This window comes from Ursus americanus, chromosome X (assembly GCF_024610735.1).
Source record: "Ursus americanus isolate L20-20 chromosome X, mUrsAme1.1.p, whole genome shotgun sequence".
Taxonomy (NCBI): Eukaryota; Metazoa; Chordata; class Mammalia; order Carnivora; family Ursidae; genus Ursus; species Ursus americanus.
In genome coordinates, this window is record NC_142164.1 from 122,696,872 (window position 1) to 122,712,788 (window position 15,917).

The 15,917-nt window shown below is 63.7% G+C and overlaps 1 protein-coding gene across 2 annotated transcripts in view; it reads right to left on the minus strand.

The window, feature by feature from the left end:
- Positions 1–15,917, minus strand: part of LOC123802729 (cohesin subunit SA-2-like) — a 64,285-nt gene that overhangs the window by 20,418 nt on the left and 27,950 nt on the right. For both annotated transcript variants that reach the window (XM_087859802.1, XM_087859801.1), the window contains exons 11-15: positions 11,553–11,626; positions 10,758–10,881; positions 7,149–7,247; positions 5,240–5,319; positions 1,208–1,315 (exon numbers count right to left, since the gene is read on the minus strand). In XM_087859802.1, coding sequence (XP_087715928.1) covers positions 1,208–1,315; positions 5,240–5,319; positions 7,149–7,247; positions 10,758–10,881; positions 11,553–11,626 — 485 coding nt within the window. The remainder of the gene's footprint in view (positions 1–1,207; positions 1,316–5,239; positions 5,320–7,148; positions 7,248–10,757; positions 10,882–11,552; positions 11,627–15,917) is intronic.

Below are 15,917 nucleotides of genomic sequence, written 5' to 3' on the forward strand. Positions count from 1 at the left end.
TCCTGCGGGGCCAGGCCAACCCACGCTCTAGCACACACCCCCACACGCACATGCCACACAGCAACCTGGGGAGTGGGAATAGCAGGAAGCTGTGGGGGTAGGACATGGACCACGGGGCAAAGTTCTAGAACCGACTTCAGTCTGTCGGAGCTGTCAGCTCAGGCCTGCACTGGGGAGGGAACGAACGACCAGACTGCCCCCAGTCGCTGCACCTCAAACCCCCAGAGAACCAGAACATGGGGACCTTTACCTCAACGCAGACCTGTTAGTGAGGGCAAGACAGCCAGATGGCCCAGGAGGGGCCCTCAGGGGACCTCAGGAGCAGGGGGCTTTAGGGGGCCTCAGGGACCCTCAGGGCTCCTCAGGGGGACTCAGGGACACTCAGGGAGTCTTATGGGGCCCTCAGGGGGCTTCAGGGGACTTCAGGAGATCTCAGGGGCCTCAGGGACCCTCAGGGGACCTCAGGAGGTCTCAGAGACCCTCAGGGGGCTTCAGGGGGCCTCAGGGGACCTTAGGGGGCCTCAGGAGGTATCAGGGACCCTCAGGAGACTTCAGGAAACCTCGAGGGGCCTCAGGAGATCTCAGAGACCCTCAAGGGGCTTCAGGGGGCCTCAAGGGACCTCAGGGGGACTCAGAAGGTATCAGGGACCCTCGGGGGGCTTCAGGGGGCCTCAAGGGACCTCAGGGGGACTCAGAAGGTATCAGGGACCCTCAGGGGGCTTCAGGGGACCTCAAGGGTCTTCAGGGGACCTCAGGAGGGCCTCTGGGTCACTCAGTGGGCCTCAGAGGACCTGAGGAGGCTTCAGGGGACTCAGGGGATCTCAGGGGACCTCAGGGGCCCGGGGCCACCAGCACGTCATCAAACCAATCCCCCTGTGGACATGCCTGCAACACAGATCAAGTCAGTCTGCAACCAGTCCCACACGTACCAGACTCTGGTTCAGCGTGTCCTTCCACGTGGTGCTCACGTCCATCCCGTTCTGTCCCTTGGGGCCCAACACCTGCCGTCCTATACAACCCCCTGGTCATGGGCCCTGCTGTTCTCTGGGGTCCTGGGGCCTCCTCCTGCCCCCCACCCTCCATGTGCAAGTCTGCAGCTGGTGGGACGTGGGACACGGGATGGGGGACCCCACCTCCAACATCACAGTGACATCACAGCCCCACAGACACCATCAGGGGCCCCAGGGTGGCCAGGCACCCGCCTTACCTCTTACAAATGAGTTCGCCCGCGGCTGTCGCCATGGGCCTGTAGGCCGCGTACACAAACTGGAACAGGAAGACATACTCCATGGTGGAGAACACGCCCACATAGTGCCTGTGGGGAGACATTCGTGAGCTCAGGGCCCGTGCACACACGGCTTTGCCACATGGAACTGTCCACACACAGCTTTCCCACACAGAGCTGTGCACATAGGGCATTGCCACACGGAGCTGTGCACACATGGCTTTGCCACGCTCACACCTGTCCACGAGAGCAAACAGAGATTCTTTATTGGGCCAATGGCCCCAACCTCAGCTTCCCCTAGACGTGCCCCCACCCCCGGAATTCCAATCAATCTGAGTTCACCCAGGGCAGTCCATGTCCCAGGATGTGAGCCGAGGCCACATGAGAAAAGGCCACATGAGCCGAGGTCACGTGAGCAGGACCCCAGGAAGCCCTGTCCCCCACAGGGCCTCCAGGGATAGGGTTGGTTCCTTCGCCTCTAGCTGCCCGTGAGCCCCAAATTAGGGGAAAAGCACTCCGTCCTCTCCTGTGTGTGCACCTGGGACACCTGTCAGCCCAACCCTGCCCGACCCTCCTCCACCCCCAGAGCAGTGCTCCTGACTCCAAGCAGCTGTCCACGAAGGGGCACACATGAAGGGGGCAGCAGATGTCCACAAGCAGCCATGGTAGGAGCAGTCAGGGGATGTGGGAGGGGGACACCGCTGATAGCACGTGGGGGGACATCGCCAGCATGACCCTTTGTCCAAACACATCCACTGAACCCCCTGAACCCACTGCGCCCAGCACTCCACAGTGCAGCGATTGGCCGACACACCACATGGGCGTCTGCAAAACTGGCAGAAACCAGGGCAGGCGGCCTACGTGCGTCACTGCCTGGGCTTCGAAGGAAGGTGGGAGACCCCCAAGGACGTGGGGAGGCCCCAGACAAGTGAGTGGGACACCTGCACTCACCCTCGGGCGCTGCACGCAGCAAGGAGCATATCAGCGGGTCCACGTCAGCCCCATCCAAACCTCAAGCCTCAAAGCCACAGGTTCTGCCCAATGTGAGGCACACAGGCTCCTGCTCGGACCGAGCCCAGCCAGCGGGAGCCCCCCAGGAAGTCAGGCCAAGGTGTGGCCGCAGGACCTGGCGCTTTCCTCCACAAGGCCCACGAGGTGCTGGGAGAGGTGGAGCCGGAAGGCCTGGGAGCAGGATGGCCAAGGGTGCCAGAAGATGGGTGTCCCCACTGGGAGTCAGGCCCGGCAAACACAGACTTCCTCCCCTTGGTGTTATGCAGGCCTTCAACTGATTAGATATGGCCCACCACGCTGGGGAGGACAATCTGCTTCACCCACGTGCGAATCTACGCAGGGGACTCCTCACAGACTTTCTGGAATCGCGTGGAAGCTGCCCCCCCGCCCCCGTCTGCCGTGAGCAGTCAGGTTGACACAAGGCTCTAACTGTTGTCACTTCCTTACAAAAATGAGCAGCCACCGACGCCGGCCCATCGCAGACCCTCAGCCACGGGAGGCAGCCACACGCGTCGCACAGCTTAAGTCAAAGACCAGCTCCGCGTGCCCCAGGACCACCTGCCATGGTCCAGGCCCCGTCCGCTTGGCTGCCCATGAGCCTCACCATGGGCTCCCCTCCCCAGCTCGCAGACACACGTCCTGGGCCGCCCCCACCTCTGTGACCCCATGACGAGCCTCCTTCTAGATACACATGTCCACACACCTCCTGCTGGGTCCGTCTCTCCGAAGGACCCCGACGGACACAGTGGCCATGGGAACACCAGTGAACGGGACGTGCAACCACTCTGGGAGCCCAGCCTCCATGGGGCAGTAGGCAGAGGCCACGACCCTGGGCTGGAGCGGCTCCCACGGCCGGGCCCGCGGCGCCCCTGGAGGACACGGCATCTGCAGGACAGAGACCTCAGACGGGGCCACTCAGAGCCCGGGCACACGAGACAGAGTGAAGCCGCCTCAGGATGCGGTCTGAGCACAGTAGAGACTGCACGCGGATGTGAGACAGCCCGTGGTCGTGGCACCCCATCCACAGCAACCCTGCTGCCCGGGACCCAAATCCCCCAGCCGGTTCTTCCAGCACTTTCTGGCTTCGTGGCCGAGCACAAGCCGTCCTGCCAGCAACTCCAGGTGCATCGCAGGGTCCACTGGGGGATGCGGCCTAGGGACCAGGTGGGGACCTCACGTCCCTGCTCAGGTGGCTTGTGCACATGCGTCAGGAGCCGCAGGGTAAGAGCTTCTCTGGGTCACTGTCAGTGGGCTCGTGGCCCTGAGCGCAGCCTGCACTGTGGTTGGGACAGTGGTGGACACCAAGGCCCCTGCAGACGCGCGTTCCCGCACCCGGTGCCCAGCCTGGCTCGCGGTGCCTGTGTGCACTCTGCTCTGTCTGCATGGCTCCCTTTATAATACACCGACTTATCACCTGCGTGCTGCTCTGGGTGTGGGCGTCCGGCCAGGAGCTGGCAGTGCCGGCCACCTGTGGGGCCACGGCGCAGCACGTAGAAAGCCTGGCGCCCGGGCCCCAGCTGTGACACTGCCCGTCTGGGGAGTCCGACGCCCGCCCAGACCCGCTCTGTCCTCAGCACGGGCCCAGAGAGATGGCACCACGGGCAGGAACCCAGCCTTCGGGGTACAAGATGTCCTCACCGCACCAGCCCTGGAGTCTACATGGGAGCCAGGCCTGTGTCCCCTGTTCCAGAGATGCCTCACAGCAACGTCTGACACCTGACCCACTGAGCAAGGCGGCTGCATCCTGTGGGTGGGAGACGTACAGGGGAACAAGAACCCCTCATCCCAGCGTAAGTGCTGTGGGGACCTAGGAGCTTCCAGAATGTTCTGCGGGCCCGGCCAATCGTCGCAGCCTCCTGACACCAGCCCCTTGGCCCCTTCGGGGCTCCTGACCCAAGATCGGCAGCGGACGGGAGAGGCCAGGACCCCCAGAGAGAAGCCCCAAACCCGTGAGCGCCAGCTACGCCTGGCCAGATGTCTCAGGTGACCCATCAACCCTCACTGCGGATCGTGAGCAAGGACGCTGGTGACAGAGTTCTCAAACGGAGCAGAAGCACACACACACCGGAGCACGAGAGCAGACGCATGGGTTCGTCACTTAGCCAAACACGTGACTCCACCCACGTGGTCGCACACCCCGCCCCAGTCCGCATCCGGCACGCACAGTGCCTGCACGCTCCGCACACATGGCCCGCTGCCCCCACAAGCCAGTGACCCTACAGCATGGACACAGCCACCTCCAAGCAGCAAGCACGTGGAGCAGGCGCCGCCACCTCCAGCCGCCCCAGAGCGTGCGGAACAGGGGCAGCCCCCTCCAGCCTGGGAGCGCACGGCACGGGCACGGCCACCTCCAAGCAGCAAGCGTGCGGAGCAGGCGCGGCCACCTCCAGCCACCCGGGAGCGCGAGGAACAGGGGCAGCCCCCTCCAGCATGGGAGCGCACGGCACGGGCACAGCCACCTCCAGCCGGGGAGCACGAAGCATGGGCGCGGCCACCTCCAAGCAGCGAGCGTGCGGAGCAGGCGCGGCCACCTCCAGCCACCCGGGAGCGCGAGGAACAGGGGCAGCCCCCTCCAGCATGGGAGCACACGGCACGGGCACGGCCACCTCCAGCCGGGGAGCACGAAGCATGGGCGCGGCCACGTCCAAGCAGCAAGCGCGCGGAACAGGGGCAGCCACCTCCAGCCCGGGAGCGCGCGGCATGGACGAGGCCACCTTCAGCCGTGGAGCATGAAGCACGGGCGCGGCCATGCCCAAGCCGCGAGGGCGCGGTGCGGGCGCGGCCACATCCAAGCCGGTAGCAAGTGGCGCGGGCGCGGCCACCTCTAAGCAGGGAGCACGCAGCTCAGACACAGCCACTTCCAAAGAGTGAGCGCTCAGAGCGGGCGCGGCCACCGCCAGCCCGGAGCGCGGCACCGGCGCGGCCACCTGCAGCCAGGGAGCAGGCAGCGTGGGCGCGGCCACCTCCGGTCCGGGAGCATGCAGCGCGGGCGCGGCTACTTACTCGGATATGAGCCTCAGGAGCTGCATACACTCAGACGTGATTTCCGGCTGCCTGTCCTGCGTCATCGACAGGATTCGTTTCTACGGAACGAAGATCACAAGTCAAACAGGCTTTGTTCCACACCGTCTGCGCGACACCGGGCACCGCGCCCCACTGCCGCACAGGATGGACTGCCCTGTCGGAGGCACCCGGACACCCCAGGTCACCAGCCGACACGCAGCCTGACACTGATCAGACACAAGGCTGGGGGGGGGGCAGGTGTTCTCTCCCCGTGGCAGCACCGAGGACGTGGGGCTGCGTCGTCCCCTCGTGTGGGCATCCCGTGCACCGCGGGGCATCCGGCTGCATCCTCGCTGCCCTCAGACACCGGCACCCCCACCCCCACAGCTGCTGACACCCAGGTGTCCCCTGTCTTTCCGACTGTCTCCAGGGGTCACCGCAGCTGCGGACCGGCCGTGAGAGGAAACTGCACGGCCCAGAAATTGGAGGCAGAAGCCCAGGGGCTTTGGGGATGCGCCATGTGGCCGCCTCTGTCAGCCCTGCTGGCCAAGCACAGTCGCCCGGAAGACGACCGTCCACATCTCTGCCCGGCCTGGGGGTGTGAGCTCCATGCACGTGTGCCCGTCAGGGCAACAAGCCCACCTAGCACTTCTTCCCCACAATGCACAGTGGACGACTCTGCAGCACCTCTATCCCCATAAAGGGGCCATGGTTCCCGGCTGGCTGGTGCACGGGATCACCACCACACCAGCCTCCTCCGTGGGGATTCACCACCACCACCCCCAGGATGCCCTCCATCCCCCCGTGGGCACCGGGGCGTCTGCCGCTGGGCTTTCAACCTCCCCTCGCTCCTCTCTACGTGTGGACTTCACTTTTCCCAGAGACACTGGGAATTGCCACGTGGAAGTCAGGACCACAGGGCAAGGCACACAGTCGTCCCCAGAGCTGCCGGATGTGGGACCCCATCCCCAAACGCTGCCGCTCATCATCTCATGGGGCTCACGGAACCGGGACTGGGACCTTCTGCCACCTGGACAATCGCGCCCTGACAGGGTCCAGGATATGCTGCCCCCAGGTCAGCGCCTTGGACGGTGTGGTCTTTCCAGCTGGAAGGGTCTGAGAAACGGTGGAAGGTATGGGAGGGCCGCCTGCAGCAGCCCCCACACCCCCAAGGATGAGATGACCCACGGGGTGGCCCCCGCCACGCAGGCTGGCCCTCCACATTCACTGGACACCTCCGTGGCCTGACCCCTGCTCCCAACCAGCCCCGAGCCCCGGGTTGGAGTCCCTGCCTGACCGATGGTTGGGAATCCTTACCAAGACCCTGCCTGCCCTCCACAATGGGCAGTGGGGTCTCGCTACAGTGTCCTGGAAGACAGCGTGGCCCCCAAACTCAGGAACAAACTGGGTACCAGTTCAGCCCCCGTGTTGTCCCGTGAATCTTAAAACTGACCCATAGTCCACGAGCAGCTCTGAACCTCTGCAAGGGGACCCTGGAGACAACCAGCTGCATGAGCTGCTCCTGCGTCAGGACAGCGGGTGCTGACCTTTCCAGCTCCCACACCCACAAATTAGAGGTCAGCACCCCAACTGGCCCGCTGAGGGGTGTGCACATGCTCCCACCTCACCCCTACACACCGAGCACCCTGCTGCCGGGGTCCACGTCACCCAGTGGGCCGTGAAGCGTGGGCAGCTCGGCCCCAGGCACAGACACCCAGAGAAGCTTCCAGCTCATGGTCACAGGACAGCAGCCCCGAGCAGCGGGCTGAGACGTGGCCAGCACTCTAGGCCAGCAGCGACTGCTGGACACAGCCCGACCTCCACACATCCACCGAGATGCTTCGGGGACAGGGAAACCGGGCAGCTAACCACAGAGGGTGTAGCGGCCGAGACGCGAAATCTCACTCACCTTGAACTTGTAGAAGAAAAGGCCCAACTTCATAGCCGACTCTCTCTTCTCGTAGAGCGCCTTCAGTGCCAGGATGCATTTCATCCGCACACTTGCGTCCTTCGGGACAGAGAAACGGGGTCCGGTTACCGTGGAAGGGCAGCCTCCCCACCACAGACTCCCGGTCAGAAATGCCTCTTTCGGTGACAATGCGGATCAGCTCTCAGCCTAAAACATTCCAGGTGGGACACGTGGGTTTGCAACCCCCACACGGTCCAGAAATATGCCTGCTGGGGTCTGAACTCTGCGTCCCAAAGTCCCATGTTGAAACCCTCGCCCCCAGGACCTCAGGATGGGGCTGTATTTGGAGGTGGGGTCTTTAAAGAGGGGATTAAGTTGTAAAATAAGGTCACAAGGGTGGGTCCTGATCCCATAGGACTGGTGTCCTTACAAAAGGGGAAGAGAACACAGACACACAAAGAGACGACCAGGTGAAGACACAAGGAGAACAGGGGGTCTACATGCCAAGGAGGGAGGCCTCAGGACGAACCAGCCTCAGCCCTGCCTGGATCTTACACTCCCGGTCTCAGCCCCACCTGGATCTCAGCCTCCCGGCCTCAGCCCCACCTGGATCTCAGACTCCCAGCCTCTCAGCCCCACCTAGTTCTCAGACTCCCAGCCTCCAGGACTGGGAGGAAGAAACGTGTGTTGTTTGAGCACAACTCTGGGCATCTGTACTGTATTTTTTTATTTTTCTAAGGCTCCATCCCCGACATGGGGCTCCAACTGAGGACCCCAAGATCAATGGTCCCACGTTCCACTGAGTGACCCAGCCAGGCGCCCATACAAGGTTTTTCTTTTAAGCAGAGAACACATGCCATTTGCATCCATGGACTTGGCAATATGTTCTACCTTTTGAGAGATCTCGTCCAGCACTGACGTTAGTACTCTGCTTTGTGTGAGTGAGAACACAAAGGCACCCTGATTCAGAAAAATCCACCCAGGGGGCACCTGGGGGGCTCAGTTGGTGAAGCATCTGCCTTTGGCTCAGGTCATGATCTCAGGGTCCTGGGATGGAGGCCTTCGTTGGTCTCCCTGCTCAGGGGGGAGTGAGCTTCTCCGTCTGCCCCCCCCCACCCCGCCCACTCGTGCATCCTTGCTCTCTCTCAAATAAATGAAATCTTTAAAAAAGAAAAAAAGAAAAAAAAAGAAGGAAACGAAACGAAACATGCACCTGGACCAGCAAATCCGAAGTGTAGGGCAGGCAGACAACCTCTCTGCACCCCACTTCCTTCTCTGTAGAAAACCAAGTGAGTCCGTGAGTTTGTTTCAGAAAGAAAGAAGCACAGGTAAAGCATGGAGCCCAATGCAAGACACAGGTGCGGGGCCACACACGTGGCACAAGGTGGGGTGAGCTGCTCGGTGCCGACCTGCATGCCGGGGTGCACCAGGTGGCTCCCTGTGGGGAGGGCCCACGTCCTCTGCACTCGGCTCAGTCCCTGCAGGGGATGGTCCAACAGCCACTCCCGGGGCCATAAAGGGCCTCAGAATGCCCTCCCAGAGGTCTATCACCATGGCCCGAGCAGAGCAGAGCCCAGTGGGGCCGGGACCGAGGAGGGAAGCCACCCTCCACATCCCAGCTCCACAGCAGGCACCAAGGAGCATCTCCGCAGCCACCACACACCCCACATTGCAGGAACACTGCCCTCGGGGGACCCTTGTAGGCCCCACACTGGCCACAACTGGTGCCCTGACTGGCCTCCTCCCTCCACACATGAGTTCCCTTGGCTGAGGGCAAAGCAGCCCCCGAGGCCCCAGGAAAGTCAGTATACTTGCCATTTCTGCACCAAGCCCGTCGCGCTCCCCCCATAATGGAAAAGCAGAGAAGTCCACTCCAGACCGAAGTCTGTGTCCCCCAGAGTCCGTATGTTAAGTCCCCATCCCTGAAGGGGATGGTATGTGGAGGCGGAACCTCTGGGAGGTGATCCAGTGGTAAGGGTGGAGCCCCCGTGATGGGATCGGTGCCCTCGTAAAGGAGACCCCAGAGAGCCCGCTCCTCCCCTCCTCCACGTGAGGACCCAGCGAGGAGACGCCGTCCATGAAGCTCTGCCCACCCCGAGTGTGCGGGCGCCTTGACCTGGGATGTCAGAGCCCAGCAGCGAGGGCAACAAACGCGTGCGGATGACGAGCTCCCGCTGCTGGTGTCCCGCCAGGGAAGCCCACGGAAAGCAGACGAAGCAACAGCTCGACATTCCAATCCTCTTCCCCTTCTGTGCAGGAAGAACCCGTCTTCACAACCCAACACTGGCCACCATGCATGACCGACCACGGCCCTGCCATCCACACCGCTCCCCGGCAGCACGCCACGGCAAACATGCCCTGCGTCCTAACACCGCAGTAAGTCACCAAGTCGTAAAAATCCACAGGCCACGCAGAGCCTCGTTTGGGGCCTTGTGGGCAACGAGCACACAGAGCAGTGCGGGCACCATGCAGAGATCCGTCTGCGCACCTGCCCCCTTCCCCCTCCCCCCCTGCACACCTGCCCCTTCCTCCTGCACACCTGCCTGCTTCCCCCTTCCCCGCTGCACACCTGCCTGCTTCCCCCTCCCCCACGCACACCTGCCCCTTCCCCCTGCACACCTGCCTGCTTCCCCTCCCCCCCACACACCTGCCCCTTCCCCCTGCACACCTACCTGCTTCCCCCTTCCCTGCTGCACACCTGCCCCTTCCCCCTCCCCCTACGCACACCTGCCCCTTCCCCCTGCACACCTGCCTGCTTCCCCCTCCCCCGCTGCACACCTGCCCCTTCCACCTCCCCCCACGCACACCTGCCCCTTCCCCCTGCACACCTGCCTGCTTCTCCTTCCCCCTGCACACCTGCCTGCTTCCCTCTCCCCCGCTGAACACCTGCCCCTTCCCCCTCCCCCCACGCACACCTGCCCACTTCCACCCACAAGGCAAGAGCCCCAGCTCCAGAGTCCAGAGGAGGAGGACAAAACAAAGCCATCGAATCCAGAAACACATAACACAGCCTTGGGATCGTCACAAACGATCCTTAGGGCTTCATCGTGTTGAGTTCTAACACTAAAGGCCTCTCCTCGGAAGAACTGACTTTTACTCGTTTACGTCTGTGACGGTGTCGGCAGCCGCGGGCATCCCCGCACACGTCTGCGCTGCTGGGGATGTGAACGTGCAGGATTCACAGCTACTACTCCAGAGCAGGCGTGTGCTTATGATTCCGTGTCAGGCAGTCTCAGGACCGTGGACGCGCGTCCCACTTTGAGAGCTGGCAGCAGATGGACGGGTGGACGGGGCGGGCAGGCTAGGGCTGCAGACAGCTGACCCTGCCTGCTCCATATTCTAAGCGACGGACGCAGATGCACACCCCTCTGCCACAGGGCAGACGTGAAGGCAGGGCCACGGCCCCATTTCTCCAGCGGACAGCCCGAACCCTCTGTCCCCCACGGTGAGGACAGCTACAAACCTGCTGCTTCGTGGAAAGCCTCCTTCACAAAGCAGGACTGGGGAGAAACCGTCGGGGAGACACGTGCTCGCTCCACGAACGAGCCGCACAGCACGACGCACCTGGGGGCTCCTCGGGGGAGGCGGCAGAGCAGCGGGCGCACGTACCTTGTCGTACAGCATCCAGCCGATGTACTTCAAGTAGTTGTTGTCCAGGAACATGTCTGGGTACAGCCTGATCCAGCAGCCGAGCTCCCCCATACAGATCACACGGATGTCCGAGCTGATGTCACTGAAGCAGAGCGAGAGCGTCACCCAACAGCCAGGCAATGCCGTCAGCATGCGGGGTGCACGTGTCAGCGCAATGCCGAGTGAGGCCAAGTCACGGCCTGAGTCACGGGAGACACATGCGGGAAGACACACGCGGAGGCTCAGCCACGGCCTGGGTCACGGGAGACACATGCGGGAAGACACTCGCGGAGGCTCAGCCACGGCCTGGGTCACGGGAGACACATGCGGGAAGACACTCGCGGAGGCTCAGCCACGGCCTGGGTCACGGGAGACACATGCGGGAAGACACACGCGGAGGCTCAGCCACGGCCTGGGTCACGGGAGACACATGCGGGAAGACACTCGCGGAGGCTCAGCCACGGCCTGCGTCACGGGAGACACATGCGGGAAGACACTCGCGGAGGCTCAGCCACGGCCTGGGTCACGGGAGACACATGCGGGAAGACACACGCGGAGGCTCAGCCACGGCCTGGGTCACGGGAGACACATGCGGGAAGACACACGCGGAGGCTCAGCCACGGCCTGGGTCACGGGAGACACATGCGGAAAGACACACGCTGAGGCTCAGCCATGGCCTGGGTCATGGGAGACACACGTGGGAAGACAGTCGCGGAGGCTCAGCCACGGCCTGGGTCACGCAGGAAGATGTGTGGCATCGAGGTGACCCCTTACCGGTATCGGGGCACAAACGTCCTTTTGAAGAGCGCACAGATGATGTTGTCGATGGCCATCGGCTTGTTCTGGAACTGCAGGAGCAGAAGGACAGGTGTGTGGACAGGAGCGGGGTCCTGCAGGCCTCCACAAAGCTGCGGCTGGTACACAGGAGGCCCACACGTGGCCCTCTGGGTGGTCGCCCCTTGTCACGTATCTGCACCCTGCACGTGGATGGTTCTGCCACCACAGGGCTGCACACCACCCCGCCTGCAGTGATCTGAGCCTGCTGTGGCCATTCCACACACAATGTCAATGCACTCATGTGCGCGTACAGGGCAGGGGTGAAGGCGCGAGCACTGAGGGTGAGGCGTGTGGGGGTGAAGGGGTACGGGGTGGTGTGAAGGGGTACGGGGTGGGGGAAAAGGGGTGTGGGTAGAGGGAAAAAGGGGTGGGTGGGAGAAAAGGGGTATGGGGTGGGGGGAAGGGGCATGGGGTGACAAGGTGGGAGGGTGGGTTGAAGGGGCGGGGGGGTAAAGAGGCCAGCAGTGGGGGTGAGGGGGTGAAGGGGTGCAGGGTAGGGGTGAAGTGGTGAGGGGAGAAAGGGGCAGAGGGTGGTGGGAAAGGGAGCGAAGGGGTTAGGGGCAGGGGTAAAGGGGGTGTGGGCTGACAGGGTGGGGGTGAAGGGTCAAGCAGTGGGGGTGAGGGGGTAAAGGGGTTCAGGGTAGTGGTAAGGGAGTGCAGGATGGGGACAAAGGGGTGAAGGGTGGGGGCAAAGAAGCGAAGGGGAGGGGTGAAGGGTGGGGCAGGGGCAAAGTAGGACAGAGCAATGGAATGAGGGGTGGGGGTGAAGGGGCTGGGGGGCAGTGAACGTACAGGGGGCTGAGGGCAGGAGGGTGAAGGGTGCAGGTTGGGGGAATGAAGGGGTGAGAGGTGGGCTTGGGGGTGAGGGGTGGGGCACAAGGGGTGTGGGATGATGGGGTGAGGGGCAGGGCAAACGGATGATGGGTGAGTGGCGGGCTTCAGGGGTGGGAACGAGGGGTGTGGGGTGACAGGGTGAAGGGAGGGACTGAAGGGACAAAGGGGTGACAGGGTGAGAGGTGAAGTGAAGGGGTGACGGGGTGACCAGCAGTGGTAATGGGATGTGGAGTGATGGGGTAAGGGGTGGGGGTGATGCAGCGGTGGGGTGAGGGATGGGGGCAAAGGGTTACAGGGTAATACGGTGAGGGGTGGGGTGATGGGGTGGGGCAATGGGTTGAGGGGCAAGAGTGAAGAGGTCACGGGGCGAGGGCTGGAGGTGACAGGGTGAGGGCTGGGGGTGAAAGGGTAGGGGTGAGGGGGTGGGGCGTGAAGGATGGAGGTGATGCAGGAGCAGGAGTGAAGGGGTGCGGGGATGGGGTGAGGATGAAGAGGTGATGGGATGAGAGGTGTGGGGCAGGAGCAGGGGGTGACAAGGTAAGGAGTGGTGATGGCAGGGTACAAGGTGACGGGGTGAGGTGCGTGGGTGAGGAGTGGGGGAGATGGGGCGCAGGGTGTGGGTGATAGGAGGGGTCCTCCAGGGGGGAGGTGGGGGTGAAGGGGTGGGTGGGCGCAGGCAGGAGCCAAGGGCTGCTGGGGTGAGGGTGAAGGGGTGTGGGGTGGGGTGATGGGAAGGGGGGCACAGGAACAAAGGGGTGATGGGGTGAGGGGAGGAAGGGGCCACAGGGTGGGGGGCAAGGGCAAAGGGGTGAGGGGGTGATAGGGCGAAGGGGTGGAGGTGATGGGGCGCAGGGGGAGGATGATGGGAGGGGCCTAGGGGTGGGGGCGGGAGTGAAGGGATGATGGAGAGGAATGGGAGGCAAGGGGTGAGGGGTGAGTGGGTGAGTATGATGGGGCACAGGGTGAGTGGGTATGACAGAGCACGGGGTGAGGGCAATGGGAGGGGGCTGTGCCGTGGGGTTGGGGACAAAGGGATGGGTGGGGCACAGGACAGGGGTGAAGGGGTGCTGGGATGAGGGGGGCAGAGCTGAAGGCGTGCAGGGTGAGGGGCAGGAGGTGAAGGGGTCACAGGGTGAGGGTGTAGGGGTGACAGGGTGGGGGTGGAGGTGAGGGGGTGCAGGCGATGAGTGGGCGGGGCATGGAGCGGGGTGGAGGACAGCTCGTACCCAGGGGCACGAGTGGGGTGGGAACTCCACACGTGCACCCCTCTTTCTGGAATGGCTTCTGTGCCCCATGACTTGTGGATGCCCCCCAAAGAGGTGACCTCCTGTGTGCGCAGAGGTGCAGGCGGGGGATCAGAGGACGCGGGGGGGGGGGGTGCGGGACACAGAGGACACAGTAAGCACAGTTTGCACATGTCGAAATCACAAACAACCACAGAAAAGAAATGTAACTGAGCCAAGGGCGTGCAGGTCCACCTGAGTGTCTCCAGGGGGCACAGGGGCCGGAGGGGCTGCAGGGACCCCCCTCCACCCCCCCACAGGGAGGCCAACTGGAACCTGGAGCCCAGATGTGGAAGAGGCTGGGGGCCCACGCTGTGCTTTCTGAGCTCCGGCTTGCTGCTGTGTTGTGGGGAGACCCTAACCCCCCGGAAATGGTCACAAGCCCTGGGGGACCAGGCGCTGCACATGGCCACAGATGCCCTACTTCTCCAGCAGAAACCCAAGGGGCTGTGGGGCAGCCGGGGGTGGGGGGCCGGGGGGTTTTGGAGGCTGGGCCGGGGAGCGGGGGCGGGCAGAGCAGGGATGCTAGGGAGCAGGCCAGGTCCACACTTTCAGCACAACCTGGGGCCCCTCTGCACCCGGCACTGTCCTCACACCTGCATCCCTTCCTTTCTCCATCTGGGACTCCCTCCATCCCTCCCTCCTGCACACACTGCCATCCTCACACCTGCGTCCCCCTGTCGTCCCGTGCACACTCCCTCCCACAGTGACCCCAGCTGTCCCGCACCTGGTGTCGGTGCTGGTCCAGCTCCATGTAGTACACGTGTCCCTCCTCCATCTGGGACCCTCCCTCCCTCCTGCACACAGTGCTGTCCTCCCACCTGCATCCCCCTCCCCCCCGTCATCCCGTGCACACTCCCTCCCACAGTGACCCCAGCTGTCCCGCACCTGGTGTCGGCGCTGGTCCAGGAGCTCCATGTAGTACTTGTGTCCCTCCTCCATCTGGGACCCTCCCTCCCTCCTGCACACAGTGCCGTCCTCGCACCTGCATCCCCCCCGCCGCCCGTCCTGTGCACATTCGCTCCCACAATGACCCCAGCTGTCCCGCACCTGGTGTCTGCGCTGGTCCAGGAGCTCCATGTAGTACTCGTGTCCCTCCTCCATCTGGGACCCTCCCTCCCTTCTGCACACACTGCCATCCTCACACCTGCGTCCCCCCCCCCATCCCGTGCACACTCCCTCCCACAGTGACCCCAATGTCCCGCACCTGGTGTCGGCGCTGGTCCAGGAGCTCCATGTAGCACTCGTGTTCCTCCTCCGTCTGGGACCCTCCCCCCCTCCTGCACACAGTGCCGTCCTCTCACCTGCGTCCCCCTCGTTGTCCCGTGCACACTCCCTCCCACAGTGACCCCAGCTGTCCCGCACCTGGTGTTGGCGCTGGTCCAGGAGCTCCATGTAGTACTTGTGTCCCTCCTCCATCTGGGACCCTCCCTCCCTCCTGCACACAGTGCCGTGCTCCCACCTGCGTCCCCCCGTCGTCCCGTGCACACTCCCTCCCACAGTGACCCCAGCTGTCCCGCACCTGGTGTCGGCGCTGGTCCAGGAGCTCCATGTAGTACTCGTGTCCCTCCTCCATCTGGGACCCTCCCTCCCTTCGGCACACAGTGCCGTGCTCCCACCTGCATTCCCCCCCCCCCCGTCGTCCCGTGCACACTCCCTCCCACAGTGACCCCAGTTGTCCAGCACCTGGTGTCGGCGCTCGTCCAGGAGCTCCATGTAGTACTCGTGTCCCTCCTCCATCTGGGACCCTCCTTCCCTTCTGCACACACTGCCATCCTCACACCTGCGTCCCCCACCATCCCGTGCACACTCCCTCCCACAGTGACCCCAGCTGTCCCGCACCTGGTGTTGGTGCTGGTCCAGCTCCATGTAGTACACGTGTCCCTCCTCCATCTGGGACCCTCGCTCCCTCCTGCACACAGTGCCGTCCTCCCACCTGCGTCCCCCCCCATCCCGTGCACACTCCCTCCCACAGTGACCCCAGCTGTCCCGCACCTGGTGTCGGCGCTGGTCCAGCTCCATGTAGTACACGTGTCCCTCCTCCATCTGGGACCCTCCCTCCCTCCTGCACACAGTGCCGTCCTCCCACCTGCATCCCCCCCCATCCCGTGCACACTCCGTCCCACAGTGACCCCAGCTGTCCCGCACCTGGTGTCGGCGCTGGTCCAGCTCCATGTAGTACTCG